The 25654-nt window shown below is 36.0% G+C and overlaps 1 protein-coding gene across 1 annotated transcript in view; it reads left to right on the top strand.

Moving 5' to 3' along the window:
- Positions 1–25654, top strand: part of LONP2 (lon peptidase 2, peroxisomal) — a gene marked incomplete at both ends in the record, with an annotated part of 44838 nt that overhangs the window by 5087 nt on the left and 14097 nt on the right. The window contains 6 exons of the mRNA XM_082005883.1: positions 263–357; positions 2321–2579; positions 11216–11357; positions 17289–17439; positions 17976–18102; positions 19148–19281. Of these exons, the coding sequence (XP_081862009.1) occupies positions 263–357; positions 2321–2579; positions 11216–11357; positions 17289–17439; positions 17976–18102; positions 19148–19281 (908 nt within the window). The remainder of the gene's footprint in view (positions 1–262; positions 358–2320; positions 2580–11215; positions 11358–17288; positions 17440–17975; positions 18103–19147; positions 19282–25654) is intronic.

Raw genomic sequence — 25654 nt, 5'->3', positions numbered from 1 at the left:
TAGTGGTGCATGCATTGGGAACCAACTCCTTTTTCATTTCTCTTTGTAACCTGTAAATAACTTATTATGCAAAGACAGTCTGCTAATTGATGGAGTAGTGGCTTGCTTTTTCAGTATTATGGTTGTCAGAGAGTAAGAGGGTATGATGATGACCTCAAGTTTGTTAAATATCTCTCTTGTGGTACAGAAGAGTCTTACTTTGCTACTTTGCTTACTTTCTAATTCCTCGTTAGCCTTATGAATTCTGTGCATGTATTTCCAGATTAAAGAAGATGCCTCAGTCAATGCCAGAATATGCTTTGACAAGAAATTACTTGGAACTGATGGTAGAATTGCCATGGAACAAGAGTACAAAAGGTGAACCCTTCTATTATTGATTGTCTCTTGCACAGACATTTTGGGACAAGTAGCCATTGTGTAAACGCTGTGTACTTAGTTCTGTCTTACAAATGTTTGTCTCGTTGTCTGATCACAAAAATGTCATTCATATATTGCTGAAGTCTTACAGTCTGTCTGGCTTAAAGTAGTATCTGTATACTGAATAGCTTGTGTAGCTCAGTTGTACGCCTAAGAATGTGAACTTAAAAAGTGTTAGGAATATCTACACAGAAAAGTGAAGATGTTATTACTTACAATCTGTGCTAGCACGTATCTAAAGTAATGAAGAAAAGAGCAGTTAATTACTTTTATGTGTCAGACAAAAAAGCATTTGTATATTTCTGTAGCATTAATCTTCCTGAAAAAGGTTCTGGTATATCTTAAGTTAATCAAGTTTGGTAAGGAAAAAAAAAAGATAAAAAATTCTAATAATTACAACTTCAGGTACAATAGAAAAGCTGAGTATCATGTCAGCTTTGTACCACAGTTTTCAAAGTTGCGAGCAGAGAGTGATACTGTTAATATTGGAACAGGATACAAAAATAGAGAGCAAGGAAAGAGTAGAAAATCAAATACGACTTTTTCTACTGACCAACACAAGTAGATTAAGTGGGCATAATGACTTTCCGGAAGGTGGAGAAAAGCTTTCTGGAAGCTGGAGAAAAGGATTTTAATTCCTTCTAGCAGCTACTGAAGAATGAGGCTTTTGAATGGCATTTTAAACTATCTGATTTTCAAAATAAATCTAACATACCACACCAACAGAAACACTTGTCTGTCTATCTTTTGCCTTTTTTGTATGCGTCATGATGAATTTTGTCCGTTTTGGACTACAGCCTTTACGAATCTTCTTGTACATATTTTCTTTAATCATTAAATTCCAAAAAGATCTGCCAAAAAGATCTTTACAGATCTCTACAGTATTATTCCAAGAATCACAAAATGGGTAAAGTATTTGTTGACATTCATGTCCTAGCAGAATGGTTCTTTGTTGAAAGCTGCTCCTTAATCTGGCAGAATTATGCCATGTCACATGTAGTTTGAAGTTTTTACTTTAAATGAAGTTTCAAAGTTTGTATTCACATTCATGTGAGTGATGCTTCGGACTCCATAGCTGCAGTGAGTAAACATATAGATGAATATAAAAATAGAAAATCCAGTAGAGCATTAAGATCATTAGTGAATTTTTTGTTCAGTGGTTCATTACAAAGATTTATAGGGTTGTTGAGAATTCAGTAAGTTGTCTGTATGTGAAATGCACACATGCTGATATGAAGGGTCTGCATCTGGAATGCACAGAAGTTGAAGGGGGTGTGTGCGTGCAGTGTTGATAGACTTCACTGCTTCCTCTGTACTCTCTTTACATTGTGGAGCAAAGACAGCTGCGTTGTGTCAGAAATTCCTGCTTTCTATAAAGAATTAGTTCATGTCCATTGGTAAGGCCTACCATTTACCTCAAATTGTGGCAATTGCAAAACCCAAATTCCAGTCCTAATATCACATGGGTGTTTTTTATAGACTCGTATCATAAGCAGATGATGAAGACATAGGGATGAATGTATCTTTGGAGAAGACTTTAAAGAATCAGACTTAACGCCTGTGAGAAAGCAAATGCTGAATAATTTGCATATCATTGAATTGCTGTTCTAAAATAGATACTAAGTTCATTTGAACCAGATTTCAACCTGTGACGCAGTGTAAAGGTGTGGTTTTTTAAAATTTCATCATCAGTACTATGATCTGTGTCTTATGTTTAATTTCCTTATTAAAAGAGAATTATAATACCTCTGTTTTAGGAAGACATTGTCTGAAATATGTGTCGGGGGACTGCATTGATGAACATGTTTGAGAATGTGTTTGTTTCTATTGTATTGTAGAATTAATTGTTTCTATTTTTAAAGGTAAACGTGCTGATATCATTTCTGTTGTCAATGATTGACAGATCGCCTTGAAATTCGTGCAGCTCGAATTCTTTTGGATAATGATCATTATGCCATGGAGAAGTTGAAGAAGAGAGTTTTGGAGTACTTAGCTGTCCGACAGCTTAAAAACAACCTTAAGGGACCCATTCTTTGTTTTGTGGGGCCCCCAGGAGTTGGTAAAACTAGTGTTGGGAGATCAATTGCAAAGACTTTGGGTCGAGAATTCCACAGAATTGCTTTAGGAGGAGTCTGTGATCAGTCTGATATTCGAGGCCACAGGTAAGTACTTTCTTCTTTCCTAATGGCAATTTTTTCTTTTGTTTGTTACAGGATGCATTGATTATTGTTTAGCTAATACAGAGAAATTTTGCTTATTTCAAACAATGGTAGTTATTAATTGATTTTTCTTGGTAGTCAGTGGTATTATTCAGGACAGAATTTTAGTAGCGGGAATGGATGTTTAGTGTTGAGGTGCAGCCTTTATTCTTTCCTTCTGCAGCTGCCCTTTATTACAGAATCACAGAATCACTAGGTTGGAAAGAACCTTCAAGATCATCAAGTCCAACCATTAATCCAGTGCCACCGTGTTCCCTAAACCATGTCCTGAAGTGCCACATCCACACGTTTTTTGAACACAAAAAACGTCACAGTGGAGCACGGAATTTCATCTTAAGTCATTTTGGCACTTTGAAGTAAAATTCAGTAGAAAGTTTCATGCAACTTCTACTTTTTAAGAGGGATGCAATGATTTAGTTATACAAAATAGCCTATAAATAGTGATGCATTACTTTATAACCATGTTTGTTGCTAAAACAGGAGGGAAATCTGAGAGTGATGCTTAAAATTTGCTAGGGATAGCAACTGAGTTACTTAATATCTCAAACTTGTTAGTGTACTATTTTCCTATTTCAAAAGGAATTTTATACAAGGACACTTAAGCTGGAAGTTCTCAAAGAAGATTTTTTGGGTGACTTTCCTTAAGGACTTTTTTTTGATCTTGCATCTCTTCATGTATTTACTACTTAGTCTTGAAACTTTGTCTATATTAGTCAATTCCTTGTAACTGGAAGCTTAATGAATGGGTAATGTAGATAAGTAACTGCCAAACATCAGTGCAGCATTTTTGTTTCCATTAAACATATTTCATGCTTATTGCATGCAGTGCAGGAAATTTGGAATAATGAATATGGTAGTGTTATGAGGATCTGTAAAACCATGTGGATTTTTTTTATAGTTACATTATTGAATAAAATTTTTCCTTACAACAGTAGGTAGATTATTGTGAATTAAAAGTTATCGGTTATTTCTTTGATGCCATGTAGCAATTAATTTTGCCCAATGGCTATGCTGCTACTTTCAATCATCAGAGTACACCATCATTCTTGTTTCAGTTCTGTAATATTTTTGTTTTGAAAAAAGGCTTAAAAAGGACCTTGGTATTAGTATCACTTCTCCTGTGTAATTTTAATGAAAACTTACAAGAAATGCTCTGATAAAAGTTCGTTTTGTGGTATCAGACTTCAGACTTGTGACTGTGTAAGCTAGTTGCATATGTGAATAGATTAGAATGGTGGAAGCTCACAGTCCCAACTGGAAGGAATGTGGGAGACTCACTGGGAAATCTTGTGCTGAACATACGTATAAACTTCTATACATCTGGAATAGAATGTATTTCTGGGAATCTAGAGTATAATATACTATTGGTCACTTGTTAGACCAGAACATAAGAGATGAAAATGCAACAGAACAGTGATTTTGTACTTGACAATTTGAAAATTCAGAGTTGTTCCGTAAACCTTTAGTTCAGCACCCTTGATAAAACGAGCAACACGCATTTATTCCTGTACACATTCTGTGACAAGTTTGCAGGAGTTCCGTTTTCCAGAGTGTTTGGCACTTAGCTAGAGTTTGTAGCTTGAAAGAAGCTTTTCTCCTAATGTAGGTTTGGTCAACATACCCAGTAACCACTGGGGGTTTGTGTGCGTGCGTGTGTGTGATGGTTTTGTGGACCTTTGTAATAGCTGGCCTTTTTACCCATGTGTTTACACACTAATGGAAAAAGCAGCGAAACTCTGTCCTCCTCCTTCACTGTGTATTATTCCTGTAATACCTAAACTGTATTGTTAATCACTGTTTAATAAGTAAGAATTCTGATGTTTCAGATTACTTATGGTATGGATCCTAAAAACAATTTTAAATGTGATTCAACAACATGTTGCTATTTGAACTGAAACCACTAGAGGCTGTTAAATACTAAGCATTATAGACATGAGTAACTTTTCCAGGACTCAAGCTTTTGTAACAGGGAAACCACATCCATGAAATCGACATTATGAATAAAAGTAAAACTGTCATCAACTCTTACTCAATTGCCAGTAATTACTTACTGGTGTTTTTTGGTTTTTTTGTTTTGTTTTGGTTTTGTTTTTTGTTTGGGGGGGGGGTGCTGTTTGGCTTTCTATCTTGTGCTTAGACCTAATAAAGAATAAAGACAGCTATAGTCATGTGATACTGAGGCTTTTAAAGTTCAGGTGTTTGTGGCTGTCACTGTAGTGTTTTTGAGGGTATTAAATTATTCATGCATGCTAGAAGCTAACCATTATAAATTTCATATTAAAAATTTACTTGAAATTAGCTGATGGGAAGTATTTGATAAGACAGTTTATTTTTCAACAGAAAAGGCAAATACTATCTAGAATTAGTGAAAGTGTCATGTGGTTACTTTTCCACAAACAAGTGTATAGTTTAAAACCAAACTTTAGATAAGTTAGTACAAGGAATCCCTTGTGACTGACTGCTTTTGCAAGTTCTTTGTAGGTAAAATAAAAATCAACTGTTGCATGCTGCCTTTCTTAATTCTGCTTCATTTTTTTTTCTGCTTCTCAGAATAAGATTTAATCAAATCAAACTACAGCTTTTCTGTAGACCTCTCTCTGTAATGTCCTTGTGCTTGAATAAACCCAAGTTAAGTCAATCCGTATTGTGCATCTGGTGGCAGTCAGAGAGAGATGTTACAGAGGTGATCTTAAAGTGGAGGAGACATAGGCTGCTGTTCTCTGAGTTCTGCTGTTTAAGTAGGCTGATTTTTCTAATATTACATGTTAGGAGCCATTTTTTTTGTCCTAAAAGCTCCTTATTAGGCTTTAAGGCTTAAGTTAAGGATTCCATTATCGTTGCAGAAGAATGATACTGTATGTACCTAGTAATGTACTAAACATTTTAGAAAAGGTACTAAATGTACTAGAACTTTAAAAAGGAAACTGTAGTTCAGTTTCACTTGTAAGCAAATATTGCCTGAAATAGCATTCACTTTGGCTGCTTATTACTGTTGTAAGTGAAAGATGCAGACTAATAGATTCAGTAAGCACAGTAAAATATATTGGATGGTAGCAGGGTGGGGTGTGGTGTTTCAGTCAGTGTGCTGTTCCGTGGGATGTGTAACTAGGGCAATCGGAAACGCCCAGTTTTTGCCATTTCAGTGTGGATCACGTACCTGCAGCTGGGGTTTGTGAATCCTTTTCTGAGTGGATGAAGAGTAGCAACTACTGTTCTGCATTACCAAAATGAAATTAATATCTTGGTACAAAAACAGAACCGCTTTATCAGTCATCCTCCAGCTGTTGTTTGCGTTTACCACTCATCTATACCATATGTTAAAGTCTGCTGGTTTACATTTGTTGTTAACTTGTATTAAAAAAACCTACCAAAAAAAAAAAAAAACACCAAACCAACCACCCTGAACTCTTTTCCGGGAAGCTCACTGCATTTAAGATCTCCTCAGTACTGGTATTTTGTTTTATAGAGGAGCTATATGATCTTCGCTGTTGCATGTGTGTTGTGATTTTCTATTTTTAAAAAGGAAAGATGTAATTGCGCCATTTATTTATAGTGGTGCTGGTGAGATCACTGTGAAGCTCTGTTTTCTCTCACCTCTTTGTGAAGCACTCTTTCTTATATTACCATTGCTTTTCAATTTATAGATGTTTGGATAGTTTACTTCTGGCGTAGGCCTGTGCTGAAGACTTGTTCAGGTGTATCTGTGTGAGAAAAGGTGTGATTCCTCACCAGTACAGCTATGCTAGCAGAAGTTCACAGCACAGGCCTTGTTGCACTAGAAAAAAACGAACCTCAAACAGAGGTTTGTGAGAGGAATAGCTTTGTTATACAAGTATAAAGCAGAGATACATTTGTAAAGCTCTTTAGTAGACCCAACCTCTGTCCTCGCAAAAAAATAAACTGTGGCCTTGTGCAAGTGAGTTTAGAAATAGTTTCTTTGGTGGCATTAACTTTGTTGTCTACTCCTACCTCTGCAGTTTGAAAACCATTGTAGTTGAAAACAATTTAAAACTTTTTGTCTTTAGAAATCTATGAAGAAAGTGGGTCATGTTTTTATCAACAATAGTAGTACTGCTTCAAGGGTTCCAATTCATGCACATTTCCAGTTTACACTGGGAGAACTGACAAGGTTAGATTTCCCAGCTGTCTGTCTTGCATTTTCTAGAATACATAGCTCCTAATGACATGCTGTACAACTCTAGTGTTTTTTTAAAGGTACCTTTTCACTGATCTAAAGATAAGTAAAAAGATTACTAAATTACAGACTTTCTGTGGCATGAGATATTAAAGGTTTTTTAAGATGTTACCATGCAGGTGAGATAGCCAGGAAAGTTGATCTGTACTTTCCTGTTTTGAATGGAAAGCAGTTGACTCTAGGTTTAATGCATGGAGAGAAACAGTGCGTCAAAACATGAGCAAAGCCATATTATATCATCAGAAATGCTAATGTAGAATATAATTTTTCCTCCTTTTAACCCTAGCTGAAATAATGAAAATAAATAACATCACATTCAGTGGCTACTGTTCACAAACAGCAGTATTCAAGTTTCATGAGTTACAAGGCAAAGGTTAATGTCCAGACATCTGGACATTTACCTAAATGGCCATATCTGCTTGTAATTTCAATATATTGTAGTGGTTTTATATGAAAATATCTGCAGGATCTGTCTTACCGAGGACTCTTGTGTTGAGATGTTCCATAATAACCATTTAGAAATGAAAATGGGCTACATATGTTTGTATTTTCAAGGTAAAATACTATGTTACTGTTCTTTGTCATCCTACATATGACATTTGTATTGGCATTCTTTACTTACCTTAGAGATCCTGAGTCTTTGATTAATAGTACAATAAAATAGGTATTGGCACATCTCTAATAAATGAAGATGTATCACAGATTTAGGCTGTTACGCATGGGAAGAGCTGATACCCAGGTATTTGTTACCTTAAAATTTATAGTCTGAGATTTTATTTTGTGATACCTGATCAAATTACGTAAATAAATCTAAGCATATTTTTATTTGAAATTTAGTGCATAAATTAAACATTTATATTGGACTGTATTGGATCTGGCTGAGATGGAGGTAATTTTCCCCATAGCAGCCCTCACAGTGCTGTGCTGTGTACTGGTAGCTAGAAGGGTGTTGGTAACGCACCAGTGTGTTGGCTACGGCTGGGCAGCGCTCGCACAGCATCAAGGCTGTCTCTCCAACATTCCCCCCTCACCAGTAAGCTGGGGGTGGGCAAAATCTTGGGAGGGGACATGGCCAGGAGAGCTGACCCAAACTGGCCAAAGGGATATTCCATACCATATGAGCTCAGCTCAGCAATAAAAGCTGAGAGAAAGGAGGCAGTGTGGGGGACATTTGTTACTACAACGTCTGTCTTCCAGAGCAACTGCTAAAGGTACTGAAGCCCTGCTTGTTGGGAAGTGGCTGGACATCACCTGTTGATGGACAGTAGACACTAGCCCTTCTGTTTTCTTTTGTTTCCACGTGTGGCTTTTACTTTTATTGAACTGCCTTTATCTTGACCCACATGTTTCTTCCATCTTATTTTCTGCCCCCCCATCCTGCTGAGGAGGGGAATGATAGAGCAGTTTGGTGGACACCTGGCATCCAGCCAAGGTCAACCTACCACATGGAGTTAGTTTTTTAGATTTACCATGTCTAGAGATGATTGAAAATACAAAGGAGAAGCTGACAGTATGAGAGAAGAAGAGCAAGAATAGTCAATTGTTAGGTAGTGAAAGGAAGAGCAGAATGTTTCTAGCCACTGTGCACTTTTCTCATCAGTTAACCCAAACACTGTGGAGACTTGAGTATTTTGTGGAACAGTCCATATTTCCAGCAAGAGTTCCTTTAAATTTGACCTTTGAATTTCTTGAATAACTCTTGGGTTGTATAGGGAACCATTTGATCATTTTTGTAACATTGGATCCATTTCATTTGGACTGTGGTTTCTATTCAAGTTTTTTACATGGTAGCTCATGACCCAGGGCTTACTGTGGACAAGGTACATTAAAAAAAAAAAAAAATCAAATTAATGATCTTCTGTCACTGTTAGAATGTTTTTCTTATCGCTTGCTTTAGAAGCCACTTAATTTTTATACTCTTAAAATTGTATTTCTTGAAGGTATTGATTTCACTTGTCGTAAGTTGCCTTGAGTACCTTTTGCTTTTTTTCTGCTTTTTCTTCACTGCAGATCTTGATACGTTGTGCTTCAGCCTACCTAGTGTATGGTTTATTTTAAAATGTTAAGAAGCTTGATTGTGTACAACACAAGTCTTACTGAAAGGTGCTGTATCTGTGAGAATCTTCCACAAGTGTCAATATGTCACTAAATACCTGAATGTACTTGAATCTAAAATGACTGTGGCTTGAAGTCTATTTTCAGGGTTGTTTGAGGGGAAAAAAATCTATTAATAACAACAGTGTCTCAAGAAAGGAAAATATCTTCCTGTTGGTTTTTGTTGTGGTTTTTTTTTTTAAGTGCTTCTATTTGGAAAAACTCAGAAAAAAGTTTTTAAGGGGGTGTGTGTGCATGGGTATAAACAAACAAATCTATTGTTCAGAAAACCTTTTGGTGCCTAACACTTATTTTCCAATTGCCATAAAAACCTGTGTTGTTGCAATTGTATGGTGAAAGGAGAGAAAGAGTGATTATTCAGTGCTTTCCCTTGACTAGAGAAACCGAGTTTACCTTCATTTAGTTTATAAACCAAAGTGGTTTCTTAAAACTAGATGGAACATAGATATCTCATAATTTTATAGAATATAAAAAGATCAATAAAACTTTGTGTATATAAAAACACAAATATGCGTTAAAGAAGTGTAATGTCTTTAAGCATGTACTTGAGAATAATGTACCAAGCAAGAAAGAAGAATGTGTAATGCTTACCAAGTTATCCTATTACTGGCATAAATAGAATATTAAAAACAGTCAGGCTGCATTTTTTCTGAAGCATATAAAATTATTTACTAGTGCCATAAAAGCACCTTTTGTTAAAAAAAGAACAAACCAAAACAAACCAACACCCCCCAACAACAACAAACAAACAAAACCCAAAACCACAAACAAAAAAAAAACCCAAAACCAAAAAAACCCAACAACAAAACCCCAGCGAAACCAAACCCCCTCAATTGCTACAATGACTAATTTGGTTGCACTGGTAAATGATTCACTTCTGTAAACCTCAGTTCTGCTTCAGTCTTGTAATTTTCTGATTGCATTTTATAGGATCCTGTTGTTCTTTTGGTAAGGTTGACTGTGTGCAGATGGAGAATGAAGTGGCATGCTAGTATAATAGCTCCCCCATGCAGATTCTTGATCTGTAATAAGTTTTCTATAATGCAGTCCTCAGTGGAGAGGAATCCACTCGCTCACCGCAGCGTAAAACTCCACACAAAAGCACTGAGGTGGTAATCTATTGCATGCTGGCTGCTCCAGTCATTAGCAGCTGTCTCATGAAGGTGATAATGGGCAAACTGAAATTCTGTTGCATCTCTGGCTATTTAAAAGATCTTAAAAACTTTAATTTTTGCCACGATCTAGAATTAAATATAGTAACTGCAATTTGTTCCCTCGGTGGTTAAATATTACATGGAACTAACGCCATTGCTGTGTGGTTTGAGTTGGGGGTTTTTATATTTAAAGTCTTCTCTAGTATCTTTTCAAATTAGTATTTTTGGTTTTGTCTTTGTAAATGTCATCCTGTTTATTTTGGACTATGTTAAAACAGATCATCTGGCAAAGCAGGCCTGTTCTGCGTAACTGTTTTGTGAGGGTCATGAGATAGGTACTGTAATTCAGCACTTCATGTATCACTTTCTTCCTGAGTGACCAGCATTTCATACTCTTAATTATAACATTTTGTTTAGTTATGGCACAAGCAGAAAAGGCTATGGCAAATGCAGCAAATAAGGGATATATATGCATGTAAAATGTAGTTGCTCTGTGCATTGTGAAAAAAGTTTTTACCACCTTTGCTGAATAAATTCAGACTCATAACGTTTTTTGTTCCATTGCATTGTTCTAGTTTTTTATTTCATGTTGAAATGACATAGTAAATACAATTATTTTTTGTGAGTATTAATTAAAGCATGCTGTATATACAGGAGACATCAACAGTTCAGCATATTTGGAATTTTGCCCTAATTTTTAACATGCTATGTGAGCTCTGTTGAGATGACAAAACCCCAGTATTATCATTAATAAAATGTTAGTATTAATGAGGTTCCCAAATCTGCTTCTGCTTGTTCATATAGTACAAGGATGCTTGTACTGAATCATGTAAAATGCCTGCAAGCTATAAAGTTTGGATATACTGTAATGCATATATTTCCAGACCAACTAGTGCGCCATGGAACTGCAATTTTCATCTGCTGATATAATGTCTTATATTAGTTCAGATGCATATTCCATACTTTTATCAACTAGTTCCAAAAAGTTTTGCAAAAAAGCAAGAATTTTTAAAATGCTGCTTATTCTTATATTTTCTGTTGAGTTTTATTTTTGATGTTTCTACTCCTTACATGTGTTTGTCCCCTTTTTCCCCATGTACACTTATGTCTCACAGGCGCACCTATGTTGGCAGTATGCCTGGCAGAATAATCAATGGACTGAAGACTGTTGGGGTTAACAATCCAGTATTCCTGTTAGATGAGGTTGATAAACTGGGGAAGAGCTTGCAGGGGGATCCTGCAGCAGCCTTGCTTGAGGTAAGAGATGTTAAATTACAAGCCTTTTTTCATTTGTAATTGAAAAGAATTAAAATACTGGACTCAGGAAGACTCAGTGGATGAAAGATAGCATGTCAGTGTCAGCTTTTTTATTCAAATACCACCTCCTACGTTTTGACATTGTTGGATTTCGGTCAATTACTCGTGCACAATGTAAATGGTGTTATATAGTATACTAAGTAAGGTATCTTTAATCTCAGTGATCTGTACTGAAACGCAAGGATGTATTTTGTCTAAGTATTTTATGGGCCGTTCAAGCCTTAAACATTACTTATTTGGGGGACTTTAATACGTTGATTTTTAATGACCAAATGCTGTTAGCTGTAAGAAAGAACTGTAGAGCAGCCAGATGGTAGCTGGGCTTTTTCAAGTTTTCCTTTTCTTTCTAGGAACAATTTTAATCTATTTTTGAAGCTTTTGATGGTACAAGCTTATAATGGAGCTAAGCATTTTACCTAGGATGTAATATGTAGTAGTTTTGTGTTCTTTTAGCAGCATTTCTTTAATTAGTGTTGTAATTAACTTTCTGAACTTCAGTTTTCATTTAGGTCACAGATTCCCACCCCTTGACTGATTATGATGTGGTGTTTGCTTTCCATGAGAGTCAGCTATTAAGTGGTTTTTTTCTGAAATTCTGGGACTTAGACCAAGATATAGATTAATGTAATTTTGAAGTACATGGTGTAGCTATTTTATCAAAAACAGTTTAAAGTTGACTTGCTTAAAGACACAAGTAAAATCTAGGAGACACAAGTAAGGACTTCGGTGAACAAGATACTGTTAGAGTATTTTGTAAATCCATCAACTGTTGAGATTTTATTGATTAGATTAGTTATTGGGATTTCAGGAGGCTAAAACTTGAGTGATGATGAAGAAGATTAACTGAGACCTATACCTTGCAGGCTTCATGTATTGGAGTCTGTAACAGAGAGCAGTAATGGGCTGCCAGAACTTTCTTTCTGCCTTCTTTTTCCCTGGAATATGGTACATGATGATATCCTGGTACAATTCCTTCTTCCACTGACTTGCATATTCAGCGGTTTTATTCTAGCAGTTTGCTAGAGAGAGGAAGGAGCGTCTCTTCAGGTATGGAGAAGAGACAGAGAGCATTTCCATTCCTCAGCGTTTTAGTGCAGAAGGCTGCGTATATCTTCCTGTCCTAGCACTGCTAATGAGGAAAGGTGGGAATGAGGAAGGTAATGGCACAGCAAGGCTGGACTATGCTGAAACACTCGAGTCTGTCCAGAGCAGATGTAGCACTAGTGCACTTAAGGGTTTTGGTATTGTGTAGGTTTAGAATTTCCTTCTGCTGCTCTGTTTTCATATTGTCTACCGCTCTGTTGTGTTTGCTCTGGCTGTAGAGGCTACCATCCTACCACTATTTCAGATGAACTGCTTCTGTGATTGTTCTTTACCTGTTCAGTCAAAAGGAATTGTGTTAGTAAAAGATAGTTATCCAAATTTTTTGAACTAGCCTGGCCCACATTCATTGAGATGATTTAGGGCATAATTCTAGAAGCATCTCAGTTGTCACAGCTTAAGGTGTGGTAACTTCTGTAGCTGGGCAGTTGTGGGTGGGCTTGAAAGTAAGAGTTTCTGGTAATATTTGCCTACAGGGTCATTCTAATGACTCTTTTTGACTGACGGTGCTCAATACAGTGATTTGAATATGAAAAATGCTACTTAAATTAAGGTGTCATGAGCTCATCTGTATGCTGTATGACTTTCTGCAAATGAAATGTCAATTGACATTCTACAAATGTAATTATTTTCTTCCTGCTAGGTAGTGTAAAATTACTGTTTTGACAAGGCCAACTAGTTCTCTGAAAATGAAGCGTATGAACAGGTTATGGCTTGAGAGCTCTGTTTTGATCTCTGCATGTTAACATGAACTAGCAATAATTTAAATGTACTACAAAATGCCATGGCTTCCCTTTTTTAGCTTTTAAAAATGACAGTTATGGTCCTTTACCTGTGTATTTCTCAAGTGTGTGGTACACGTTTCCAGGGTGCATGAAGAAGCCTCTAAGTGCAAGGAAAACAAACTGGGGAGTGTAGCAAATATTCAAGTGCATTTTCTTTGTAGTTTTCACTTGTGGGATTTTATTTACCTTTGCTGTTAACAGTAATGATCTCTGATTCTGAGTTTGCTGGTACTTATTCTGTCATTTCTCCTTTAGATATTAAACTAAGCTGGCCTAAATTTAGTCAATGCCTGGATAAAAAACACCTGAAAATCAAATTTTGTTAGCTAGCTGACTGTTGCTTACTAGGCAGTCAAAATCAGTAAAGGAGCAATGATTTGGAATTTCTTGGAAAGAGAATAACTTTTTTTGGAAGTGTTCCAGTCATGAATCCAGATCTGTACATTAATATTGTTACTTTTATTCAGCCTTTGCTGTTTCTTTTAATTTCTTCTTCATTCCCTGTCTTGCAGCAGAGAATTAGCATTTCTGTTCTTCTGTCATGTCAAGTGTGTGAGGGCAAATGAAATTAATTTATTTTTTAATTATTTGTGTTTCAATTTTTGATACTTTGCTGCTTTGGGATGCTTCTTGTTTCCATATTTTAAAACCGCATTCTCAGTGATACTCAATTCAGCTCCTGCCATGGATTATTCCAACTGAGGCTCATCGGGTTAGCTTCCAGCTGTCTGCTTGGGCTGCATTCTTTATGTAAGTCATTGCTAATTGACCATTAGTTGCATCTGGAGAAGTAATTGCTCTATTAACCATGTCTGGGCTGCTCCTGTGTGACATCTGTATATCCCTCTACTGCTGTCTAAACATCCTGAAGCAGGTGCTTTACCTCTTCTAATGGAGAACTCATGCCTGGACATAACAGCTTAATTTTCATCTGCTTTTTGTGGTTTACATTGTTGGAAAGTCCATCTGGAGTGAGCAAAGGTGGCTATTACACAGGAGAACAAACAATAGTAAATGGTCACCTAACCAGCACATTTGTTTTTCAGACTGCTGCTTCTTGTTTGGTAAGTGCCGTCATTAAGTATAAAAGGCACATCCTTTTTTCCTTAATGTATAGGTGTGTAATTCTCACTGTCTACAATGGGATATATTCAAGAAGAAAATTGCCATACCCTGTAAGCTTGGAAGCAAAGCTTGATGTTTTATAATTGCCGGATATGTGTTTAGTTCTAGTGATTCTGCAGAGTTGTTGCGTAAGCAATACAGAATGTCTTCCTATTTCCAGTTACTGTTCATCAACAAGGGAATGTTTTAGTCTAAATTTAGATGACCTCTGTTTAAAACAGAAGAAAACAGAAATGGATCCAAGTGCCTGATAGTGAGTATTTGTGTTCAGGGAAATTAGACCAGGAGCATTGCCAGGCAATTAAATGTTAATGGAACTTATTCTGGATTTTGTGGTAATAAAAAGCTGTTACAGAGAAGCCTTTGTATGTACGTGAGCTGTCAGCCATAAATTAACCAAGGTGTTTTGTTCAGTGAATGTTCTTTTTGTACTTAATATTTTTGTATTAGTTGAATATCTTTGACAACTTTCGAACTTGAACTTTAGCACAGATACCTAGCTGAAGAACAGTTCAATTTGCTTTGGAAAATCTGGTTTAAATGCATAGGTGTGATATTGTTTTATGTCTTATTCTAAGAAATGGTTACCATGACAAAGAATTACTAGTCCAGAGAAACTCTAACCCTTGTAGAAAATCTCAGATAATTCACCTTTTTAAGTATAATCCAAGTTGGTCTTCATTAGTTTCCTTTACCTTTATTGGAGAGTACTGTTTGTGCATGAGTACAGCATCGATATTTTGTATACCTTTGTAAATTATATTATAATCACTAGCTTAGCACTTAGTAGGATTCATGAGAATTTCCAGTTCATAAATGTTATTAAAAAAACAACTTGGTCTGTCAGAGTACATGGTTTTTCAACATCTTTGGAAGTAGTTGCAAATGCTTCAGCAAACAGACTGGAATTTTGTGGAAATACTGTGTTCTCAGTGTAAAAAAGAAAAAAAGGCTAAGTTGAATTAGTATTTACTGTTTGAATTACTTTTGAAAAATTGGCAAGAGCAGACTTTGAATGGGAGACTAATATTTGGTATAGATTTCTTTCTTTGAAGACAGTTTGTAGATGCTGTGCTTTGATACGCTGCTTATTGCTGTGTCCCCCTGCATTTTAGGACTAGATTGTAGGACTAGTTGAGGTAAGAGGCATCTGTAACTCTGAATGAATTATGCATCGGTGTACTTGACTAGTCAGGATATTTCAAGGCCCTTGCCTTCATCAGTAAAAAAGGGAGTAAATGATAGCAGCTGGCTGCTGAAGAGGGTAAGAAAAGAGGCTTTTGAATAGCTTATAGCCAATCAACGATAACATTCACTGAGTTCCAACCTGAGCTTTAGAATTTGGGCATATGCTTCAGTATGATTTAAGATTTCACTATTAAGGGGAACATATAACTTGTATTTTATTACAGTTGCAATACATTTTCAAATATTAGTCTTAAATCTGTGCAGTACTTAAAAATAAAATGAGAAATTGTTCTATTTTTTAAAAAGTTCTGCTGTATTTCTGGCATTCTTTAAAAAAACTATTTTGCTAGTTTGTTGTAATCATAAAACATTTCTGTTCTACAGTTTTTTAACTTTTAAAAGACTGAACAGAATTTAAGAGTAGTGAAAATTCAGAATTTTTTCTTTCATAACCAGCTAAGAAGTGCTCAAACCTTGTTTTTTAGATTTATGAACACTGTTCTTGGCTATAATTCAAGTTGCTTAGACAAGGGGTGCTTTCATTTAGGTGTAGGCAGATAAATTATTTTGACAGCAGTGTGCTATTTCTCAAGAGATCCATAGGTCTCATTATTTGTAATGTGAGAACTATTTATGTCGGTGTAGTATTGATAATTCATCGTTTGGGAAGGAAACGTGTAGCAGTACTTTAAGGCTGGGGTGGAACGAAGGTGGTTCATAGGTGATGATATGGAAGCGAAGTGTAGATTGCTATATACAATGAACTTCCAATTTTTAGCGATGTTAAAAAACCTACTGGACAGCATCTTAGTACACTTGTGATCCACATATGTAGAATATTTCTCACCTCATGCAGAAAAACAGCCTATTCAAGTAACAGCTTAGATGTATGCCAGTGTTGGATAAGTAAATTTTTCAGGTTGGTCAGACTGTGTGTTATTCTTCAGTGCTTGTTTAATTTTGTCTCCATTTTTTTAATCACAAAATTGGGTGAAAAAAGAAAGGTGCAAAGATTGTGTTAGGAAAGCCAGAGCTCAGCTAGAGTCATGACTTGCATGGGATGTCATGGGCAATAAAAAGAGCTTCTACTACTACATTAGTAGCAAAAGACTGGACAAAGCTGAATGAGTGGGGCAGGTGATTTAGGGACAGCAGATAAGGCTGAGATAATCTATGTTCTTCCCTTTGGTCTTCACAGTGAAATCTCTCAGGTTAGTGTGGTTAGAGAAAGAAGAGCTACCAGCAGCAGATAAGGGTTGGAGTCAGGCATTACTTGAGAGAATTCCATACAAGGCCATGGGACCACATGGGCTGCTTTTCCAAGGGTGCCGAAAGTCCTTGAAAGGCTGCTCTCTATCATCTGTGAAAGGTCTTGGAGATAGTTTACAGGAGGTACTTGATGATTGGAGAAATGCTGCAGCCATCTTTAGAAAAGGGTAAAAAGAACTAATAGGGAAATTACTTTTTTTTTTTTTTTTGTGGTGTGGAATGTAATTACAGAGTAATCAGAGCGAGGCAGGATATTGAGGGTCAGGCTTTAGCAATATTCATAAAATATTTTATGAATGTAAAGTCACATTTGACAGACCCAAATGGAATATAGTAAAATTGTGCATACTTTATTTACTCCTAATTGAGCAACTGCATCAATTTTGTGTTCACTCTTATTAAGGTCTTGGATCCAGAACAAAATCACAGTTTCACCGATCACTACTTAAATGTAGCATTTGATCTGTCCCAAGTCCTTTTTATAGCTACAGCCAATACCACAGCTACTATCCCACCTGCTCTGCTGGACAGAATGGAAATTATTCAAGTTCCAGGTAACACTACAGTGTTTTCATTGAAGTGGCTATTGCAAGTCCTTAAACAATGTGGGGGTGTTTTTCCTGAAATGAAAAGCAGTTCCTTAAGGTAAGCCTGCCAGGAATCTAGACTGAATGGCCAGAACTGTTAAAAGAGACTAGTTGGGATGCCTCTATTATGGTCTCTAGCATGAGAATGAAATTCAGCATTTTACTTAGGAAAATTCAGTTCCAGATGTATGGAAATACATTGATACATTCTGTAATGATATTTTCACGAATTGATGTGTTTGTATTCTAACTGGCTGTTGGCTGATGCATCTTTTTAAGATTCCAGTGAAGAAAGGGATCTTTGAAACACTAAAATTCTATTATTCTTGTTCACGTGACGTTATGAATAACCACATGAATAAAGTATCATACCAACAGCCTTTTAAATTACAGCTGAGTATTTTTGTTAAAGTCAATCAGTTAAAATTATAAATGGTAAGAAATTTGATTATATTGTAGTGTATAAGCAAAAAGATAGTAAACATAGGCTTTTTCTTTTGAAGGATACACACAAGAAGAAAAAATTGAAATTGCACATAGACACTTGATTCCTAAACAGCTTGAACAACATGGCCTGACTCCACAGCAAATACAGATTCCACAAGTAACCACTTTGGACATAATTACCAGGTAAATCTGTTATTAATCGCTTTAAGTTTAAATAACTTCTTTTTCTGGTAACTGGTAAATCATTTATAAAGTGATAACACAAAACATTTCTTAAGATCTATTGTCCTTAATAGCTCCAGAAGTTCAGCAGTTGGTAATTTATGGAATTGCTCTTTCCTGAGCTCTGTCTGGCTCTGCTGTGTAAACCAAATCATCCTTCCTTTTCCAGAGAATTACTTGAACTGGTTCTCAGAGTGTGGCTCTCAATCAGTTGTGTTGACACAATTGGCAAGGCACTATGAATAAATAGAAACACCTGAAGCTAGTATTGATGCAGTGTGTGAAGCCATGGTCTTGGCAGCAGACAACCTTTATTTTAAAGAATGAAGCTTTATTTCTGTCATTTTCATAGAAAAAATGGGAATTAACATTCTGTTTCATATGACTTGATGGGCCACGTGTCTAAACATTGGAATTAGGTTGAAAAAAATCAAAATGTAGGTTTTTAAATAGCTTGTATTAATTAGAACTAGTTTTTTATTGGACGTGGGAGCAAAGATATTGATCAGAACTTCTTTTGGACTTGAAACTAACTCAGTTCTAGTGGAAAATGTGTATCAATATTCAATGAACTGCAGTATTTTATGACCAGGAACAGCATTTTGGCATTTAGTGAGCGTTATTGTCTGGCATTTCTTTTTAATTCATAAACTAAAAGAAAATACTCTTTCATAGTCAGTGCCTCAACTTTCAGTGAATGGTATTTTGAGTTTTAAAATAGTCCTTTCTTTTCATTTTATGCATTTCACTACTGTTTGACACCAGGTGTTGTCATGCTGTCTTCTCACTCAGTAGTTTGTCTTTCTTTACAGTATTATCAGCAAACTACAATTATTTTTGTGAAAGCACATGACATTTTTTTCCTGTTTATTAGAGCAGCCTGAGGTCTCCCTGCCTTTCACATCTCATTTTATTTGGATGTATTTTTAAAAAGAAAGTGTGTTTACATTCAAAAGAAATCTCTTACGAAGAATATCCACCAGTAAAACAATTATCTCTACACTAGATACACTAGAGAGGCAGGAGTCCGCTCTCTGGATCGGAAGCTGGGAGCTATTTGCAGAGCAGTGGCAGTGAAAGTGGCAGAAGGACAGCACAAAGAAACAAAGCCAGATCGTGCTGAAGTGGGTGAAGGAGAAGGTGTGTATCTTTTGCATGTTTTATTAAAAAGGAAACTTCTGACGTAGTCGCTACAAAGCTAATCTATCAACATTTTCTCCTTTCTTCTGCTTCTTTAATGGCTCTGTTTTTAAAGCTTTGCAAATAGAGTGACGTTCTTATTTTCCGTGGTTCAAGTAGTGCTGAATTATGGCTTGGGACATAAGTAGAGTAATTTCAGCCTGCCAGTTGGTAATTGAGGAGTACTGTGGATCTGTTTCATATCATAGGTATGCAGTTATGATTTGTGGATGTTTTTATGTCTTCTTAAGCTTTTTTATGCATGTTTTCACTTTTTTTTCTTTAATAAAGGACTAAGCATGGCTTTATTTGTTGTATTTAAAGAGGTTCTTTAACTGTGCTGTGCATGCTCTACCAGCTCAGAACTCAATCCGGTTATTTTGTTGTACTCTAAAATAAATGCGTTTGAAATTTAGGAAGGTTTAGGGGCTGTTTTTGTGTGCCTTTAAGACTGTGCTTATTCTAAGTCTTTTGCAGCTTTGGTAACTTGTCAGCTTCAGTAAGACTGTTGTTGTTTCCCATATATACAGACAATAGTGATTTATCATTCCCGGTCATCCAACAGACTGAATGAAAACTAAACATAAAATTCTCAAACAGCAAAAATACTTAGGTAGCTGCTTCACCAGTAAAGGTAGACCTCTTTCTAGTCTTGAAATAGAAGGGGGGAAGCAAGAAGTCAGGCCTATAATCCAGTTCATGTGCAACATGCGACTGCTGATGGCTCCTTTTTTCGTCCCCAAATTAATGTTCTCTTTAATACAAATGGAGTTGAACATTCATACTCTTTAATACAAATGGAGCTGAACATCCATACTCTATTTGGTGACACATACCATGAGAGCATATACGGTTGTGCTTTTATTCCAGCCAGTTGCTGATGGAGGATCTGATTGTACACAGCAATTTTCTGCTGATGGTTTCAGAGTAGTTGTTGCAGCCCTAGATGTCTGCAGGAGCCCATAGTTCAAGGTAGATGATAAATGTGAACAGACAGAATCTGAACCTGAAGTTGAACTTCTAAAACATGGATAGTCCTTAGTCTCAAAAAAAATCTAGCAAGCAGGATGTCAGGTGTTTTGTTTGTTTGTTTTTAAAAGACTGCAATGAGTCCAGTTGATGCTTTATGACAAGAAATACTGCCAGTCTGTCAGAGAGCAACTGTGTGCTAGAGGACACCAGAAAGCAAACACTGCAGAGTGGCTGCTTACTTTTGCTGCAGAATACTCACAAACTTAAAATACTAAACAGACCCCTGTTGCTTTGATGTTGTGAAAGATTCCACAACTAAGCCAATGTGGAAAAAACCTCTAAGTTTTAACATCTGTTGAACTAGAATAGTTCTGGACTGGTTTAGAGGACAAATAAGGACACTCATTATCTGTTCCTCTTAAAATAAGGCAGCTTAGAAGTCCGAATGGTGCCCCCACCCTTTCAGAGAGTAAAACCTGGGGGAGGAAATATAACCGATATTTTTACAAACAGTGATATTAATTAGAAGAGTATATGAAGAAGAGCTTTACCCCTAGTAAAAACTTCTGTAATATATCTCTGGAAATTGACAATCTTTCAGCTTTACCTTGCCTTTTTTCCCTAACTCAGTATTTCCCTTATGAAAATTAAATCTTCTTTTACCTTGCTGAGTTTTCCAAGATTATCATAATGTCTGTGGAAACTGTAATATCAGAAGATTGAATTTAGTCTACAAATCAGTTTTTTCTTAGTTGGATTCAGCTCAGTTTTGTCTGAATGTTTGGCTTAAAGAAAGTGAACTCTCACAGTAGCAGTGGTTGTGCATGCATGAATAACTGTGCAGTTTATATTGTCTCACCTACATTGAAAGGAAGAGCTTTTAAGACATCTATATTAATTCTTTCCACTTACATTGTGTGCATCTTGTCTACCTTCTCTACTTTGTGCGGGGTTTTTTTGAAGTCAAACACTGACTTTGTCAATACTTCTGTGATGCCTGAACTTGCTCTTCAACCAGAACACTGAACCTGTGGGCTGTGGTGGCCAGGCTTACTAGCATCAAGCAGTATCAGGTGTCTTTGCTACTGTTGCTTTTTTGATAATAATTTTGACGAATCGTATTTTTTAAGTGTTCCTTTGCACTGAAGGGTAGCTGTGTCTAAAACGTGTTTAAAAGGTCTAATGCAATTGCTGAATAAAAAAAAGTGTCATTCTGCTCTTCAAGCCCTTCTGATAAAATAAACAAAAAGCAGGTTCAGACCACAACTCCTGACACTGTAAGAAGAAACATTTTACTATAAAGCAAGGAACAAAAAGGAACTGTATTAGATGTTTCAATCCAGTGAGACAGGTATTTACAATGTTTAAATTAGGACTGTACTTGCAACTTAGGTATTTACACTGTTAAAATTAAACACTGTTAGAATAAGTACTGGACCAAAGTGAAAATAGCAAGCCTTTAAGTGCTTCAAAAGAGGGCAAAATGCTAGTATTTTTTGTTGACACCCAATTTGGAGTAGGCCCAGAAGAAAAGAACTGTGAAGACTTGCCTTTGTGCTTCTGGAATTGAAAGTGTCCATAAGAAAAAGCTTTATTAATAAAAGGGAGTCCAAGGGACAGGTGGCTCTATAGTTAAACTAGTATTACGAAGACATGTATAGAATGGTGCAGTCTGCAAAATGTGTTTCATGTTGTACTAATAACGTGCTTCTATCCTGCTGTATTTTTAACAGAATGTGTCACTTGTTGCGAGTGTATGAGAGTAGGACTCTTTTTAAAAGTATTTTTGTTTAGTTTTCATTCAGTCTGTTGGAAGCAACCAAGTATTTAAAACAAAACTTGGAAACAACCCCAAATACTTGCAAGTTCATGTAAATAATGGGATTTGTAGCCTAAATTTATTTCTTTGGAATTTTTTCTTTCCTGTTGATGAGTGGACATTTGTGCAGTTGTGCATAGTGATGATGAATTTTTATTTTATATAATGAATGACTCAGAATAGTTAATCAAGTTTTTGTATCTTAATAGTTTCATTTAGAATTATTTCTTGATTTTTTTTTTTTTCTTTATCTGTATAAAAAGACCTATAATTCAGTTTTGCTTTATGCGTTTGTCAGTTACTGATGTGGAATCGAGACTCTACAGTTAGTGCATTCGTATGTCCTGAGTTGTGAAAATGAGAGAGCAAGCTACAGGCTTGCCTTGTAGACTGTAACTTGCTAAAGCATGTTTTGTGTATGATTTGTAGCATATCAGAAAGTAACATGATGCCTATTGCGTTTATTCAGCTGAGTGTCTTCTAGCTTGTGGCTTTGTAATAAAATTTGAAAGATATTAGGTGGTAGAACCACAAAATTTCCATCACTATATTGATTAAAACAGATTATTCACTCAAAGTGGAGCATCTGTTTTCAGGCTTTGTACACATCAGGCTTTTGACACTCTTTGATAGTAGGCTCTAAAAATGGAGGATACCTACCATAGCAGAACTGATGCTAGGAGGTATGCAGTCAAGCCATGTTTAGCTCTTTCCAAAAATGCGTGACTGAAGTGCACTGGCAGTTTTGTATTGCCTTCCCCGCTCCTTGAACTCCTGAGCTTTATGATGAAGTTGGCAAGTGGCGGAGTGTTACTTTGCATCAGTCATTGAATTTGTACAGTGAACTTCAGCGAAAGCAAATGGAATCATTTTTCAGACCTCTCCGGGGAGTCATCCTTGTGTACAGTAACACTATCTGATATTTTACTGAAACACTATCTAAGATTTATGAGACACTCATCTAGTCTTTGACACTGGAAGAAATTCTAGGAGTCACAAAAGTATGTGAAACTCTCCTTCCTATTTTAGTGCAACTGCCTTGGGAATACAATGCGGCAACTGTGCACTAAGGTATCATATCATGATACAGCAGTTGAAACCAAGAGTGAAAAATGATTTGTCTAATTCAGACTTGAAAGGAGGTTTAGCAAAGGTAATATTTAATAACTAAAAGTGATTAAATGAGGATTCTATGTATGTTGGAACCAAGGCTTTGAAAATACTTAAGTATTTCCATAACCCAGTAATACAATACAGTTTGTTCTACTCCTTGTGAATGAAACAACACTTGGGTTTGTTTAAATGCAAGTTTGACTGAAGTGGTCAATGTGAACTGAAATGTGTTGTCTTTACGCCCCTTCCCTCAGGTTGGGCATAATGCATTTTATTCACAAAACATTATTATGCATGACTGTGGGGGCCTTTGCATGTTTTTCATATGTATGTAAGTATGTAAGGGCCTTAATACAGCTGGGCTAACATCACTGCTCTTGCAAAAAGTCACATGTTCTATGCCTAGCCAAAATGTGGCATTTCCAGTGGCATGGGATCTCCCAGTGCAGCACTGGGAAATGAGTTTATGAAATCTGATCGGTGTAAAGTGCCACAGTGGTATGACTGTAGGCACTGAAGTTTGAGCCCAGCTGTGCCGGCGTTAGTATAGTTACCAGCTCTGCAGACTGTATTATGTGGTTCTTTCTAAAAATTGCTTGGAATGTCTTTTCTGTTTCAGGCCAAAAGGGCGTAAATGTTATGAAAAGTTGGATTTATATACAAAACCTTTTTTTTTTTTTTTTTACCATGTTAACTTATCTAGATATTCCTGCTTGAAAACCTCAAATTCAAGTGCTTTAAGTACATGTTGTTATTCTAGATCAGGATTGATGGAATGTAATTATTTTGTGAAAAGAGAAATGTTCTGATCCTGGGAGAGGAAATACACATTTAATAGCATTAAATTTAAGTATACAAGTAAGTGTTAGTAGGATTGGGGTCCTATAAAGGAGTTCCTTTCCAAAAGAAAATCCTTTTGGAAGTAACACTGCCTGAGTATGTAGTGCGTAAGTTTTAAGTTGAACAATGGAAAGTTGCTTCTAAGATGTGGTTTCATGTCTGGCTTTGAATGTGGACTGTTGTCAACAGGAGCAATCCCATCCTTTCCTACCTAAATGTAGTTTTATGGAGTTTGTTAGTTAGTTTGGAGGAGCTAAAAGAATTCTGGATCTGTCTGTCATGTGCTGAAGCATCTGCTAGTAAATCAGCTGAGAGAAAAGAACATGCTCTTTTCCTTTTCATTGACAACAAACTTGAAACCTTTTCTTTCATGCTTGTGTTCTTTCTTGTAGCTCTTCATAGCCATTCAGCAAATCAGAATATTTTACGTTAAAAGCTGTTTTAAAAAATTTTAGTTTTCTATTATATTCTACTATCTTGTCCAGTAAGTATGGCTGGAAATCTTTGAGTTTAAGACTTATGTATTAGTAGTAGTTAATTTAAATACATTTTATGGGGAGCTGTGAACTTGCTACATGTTGAGGAAGTTTTAGGCTCTTCTATTCACTCACTTCCATTATATCACTGGAAGAAAGCAGCAGTCTTAAATTCTTAAATCCTTGTCTTTGTGCCATGGAGTTTCAAAAAATCTGTAAAAAGATTAAATCCTGAATTACATGTAGTAGTTCATTGTCAGTATGTTTTCTTAGGAGTCCATTTTCTTAAAAATCCAGTATTTACATGCAAGATTTTGTTTTCTTTTGGGAACTTGCAAAGGCAGATTCCTGCAGAACATTGTCGTGATCTTTGCTGAGTAGCTGCAGATTCTGCTTTGAAACTTTTACAAACATCATCTTTTTTGTTGTTGGTTGGTTGGTGTTTTGAATTTTTTTGTTTGCTTTTTTGGGTGGGTTTTTTGTTTGTTTTTGGGTGTAGTGGTGGGGTTTTTTTCTTTTTTTCCAATTTTTGAATGTTAAAACAACTCAACACCATGCTGCTTTTTTTTTTTATTGTAATAGTAGATCAGAAGGTGGTTCCTCCAGTACAGTGTGGAGCTCTGTTAAGGGCACTACTTTGATGTTTTAGCTTATTTCTCCAACTTAACTCAAAATGTAAGATGATTAAGCTGTTGGCCGAACCAAAAGTTCTGTTTCTGGAAATTTGAATTTAACTGTCTTGTTTTAGATCATTTAACTTGTACTGTGGTTTATGGCTATTCCTCTGGGATAGGTAGGGAACGTGTATTTGTAATGACTAATGGAAATCTTAATTAGTTGCATCTTTATAGATTCTTCATAGTCAGCACTTCTGCAAAGGTGACGAAAGAAGATGGTTTTTACTTCAAAGAAGAAGTTAGTGCTTGTAATTATATTTTGGGACATCGCTGTATGCTTTTATAGAAAATTAGATAATGTCAGAATTTAGGTTAATATTTTTAGAAAAATATGGAGTTTGTTATTGTTAAAGATTATAAAATGGGGTCTACTAATTAGATTATATAAACTCAAAGAAACAGTTTCTGATTCTTTTAATAGGGCAGGTGGCCTCAAA

The sequence above is a fragment of the Phaethon aethereus genome (genome assembly GCF_964289735.1).
Source record: "Phaethon aethereus genome assembly, chromosome: 13".
Classification (NCBI taxonomy): Eukaryota; Metazoa; Chordata; class Aves; order Phaethontiformes; family Phaethontidae; genus Phaethon; species Phaethon aethereus.
This window is presented reverse-complemented; position numbering and strand designations above follow the sequence as displayed.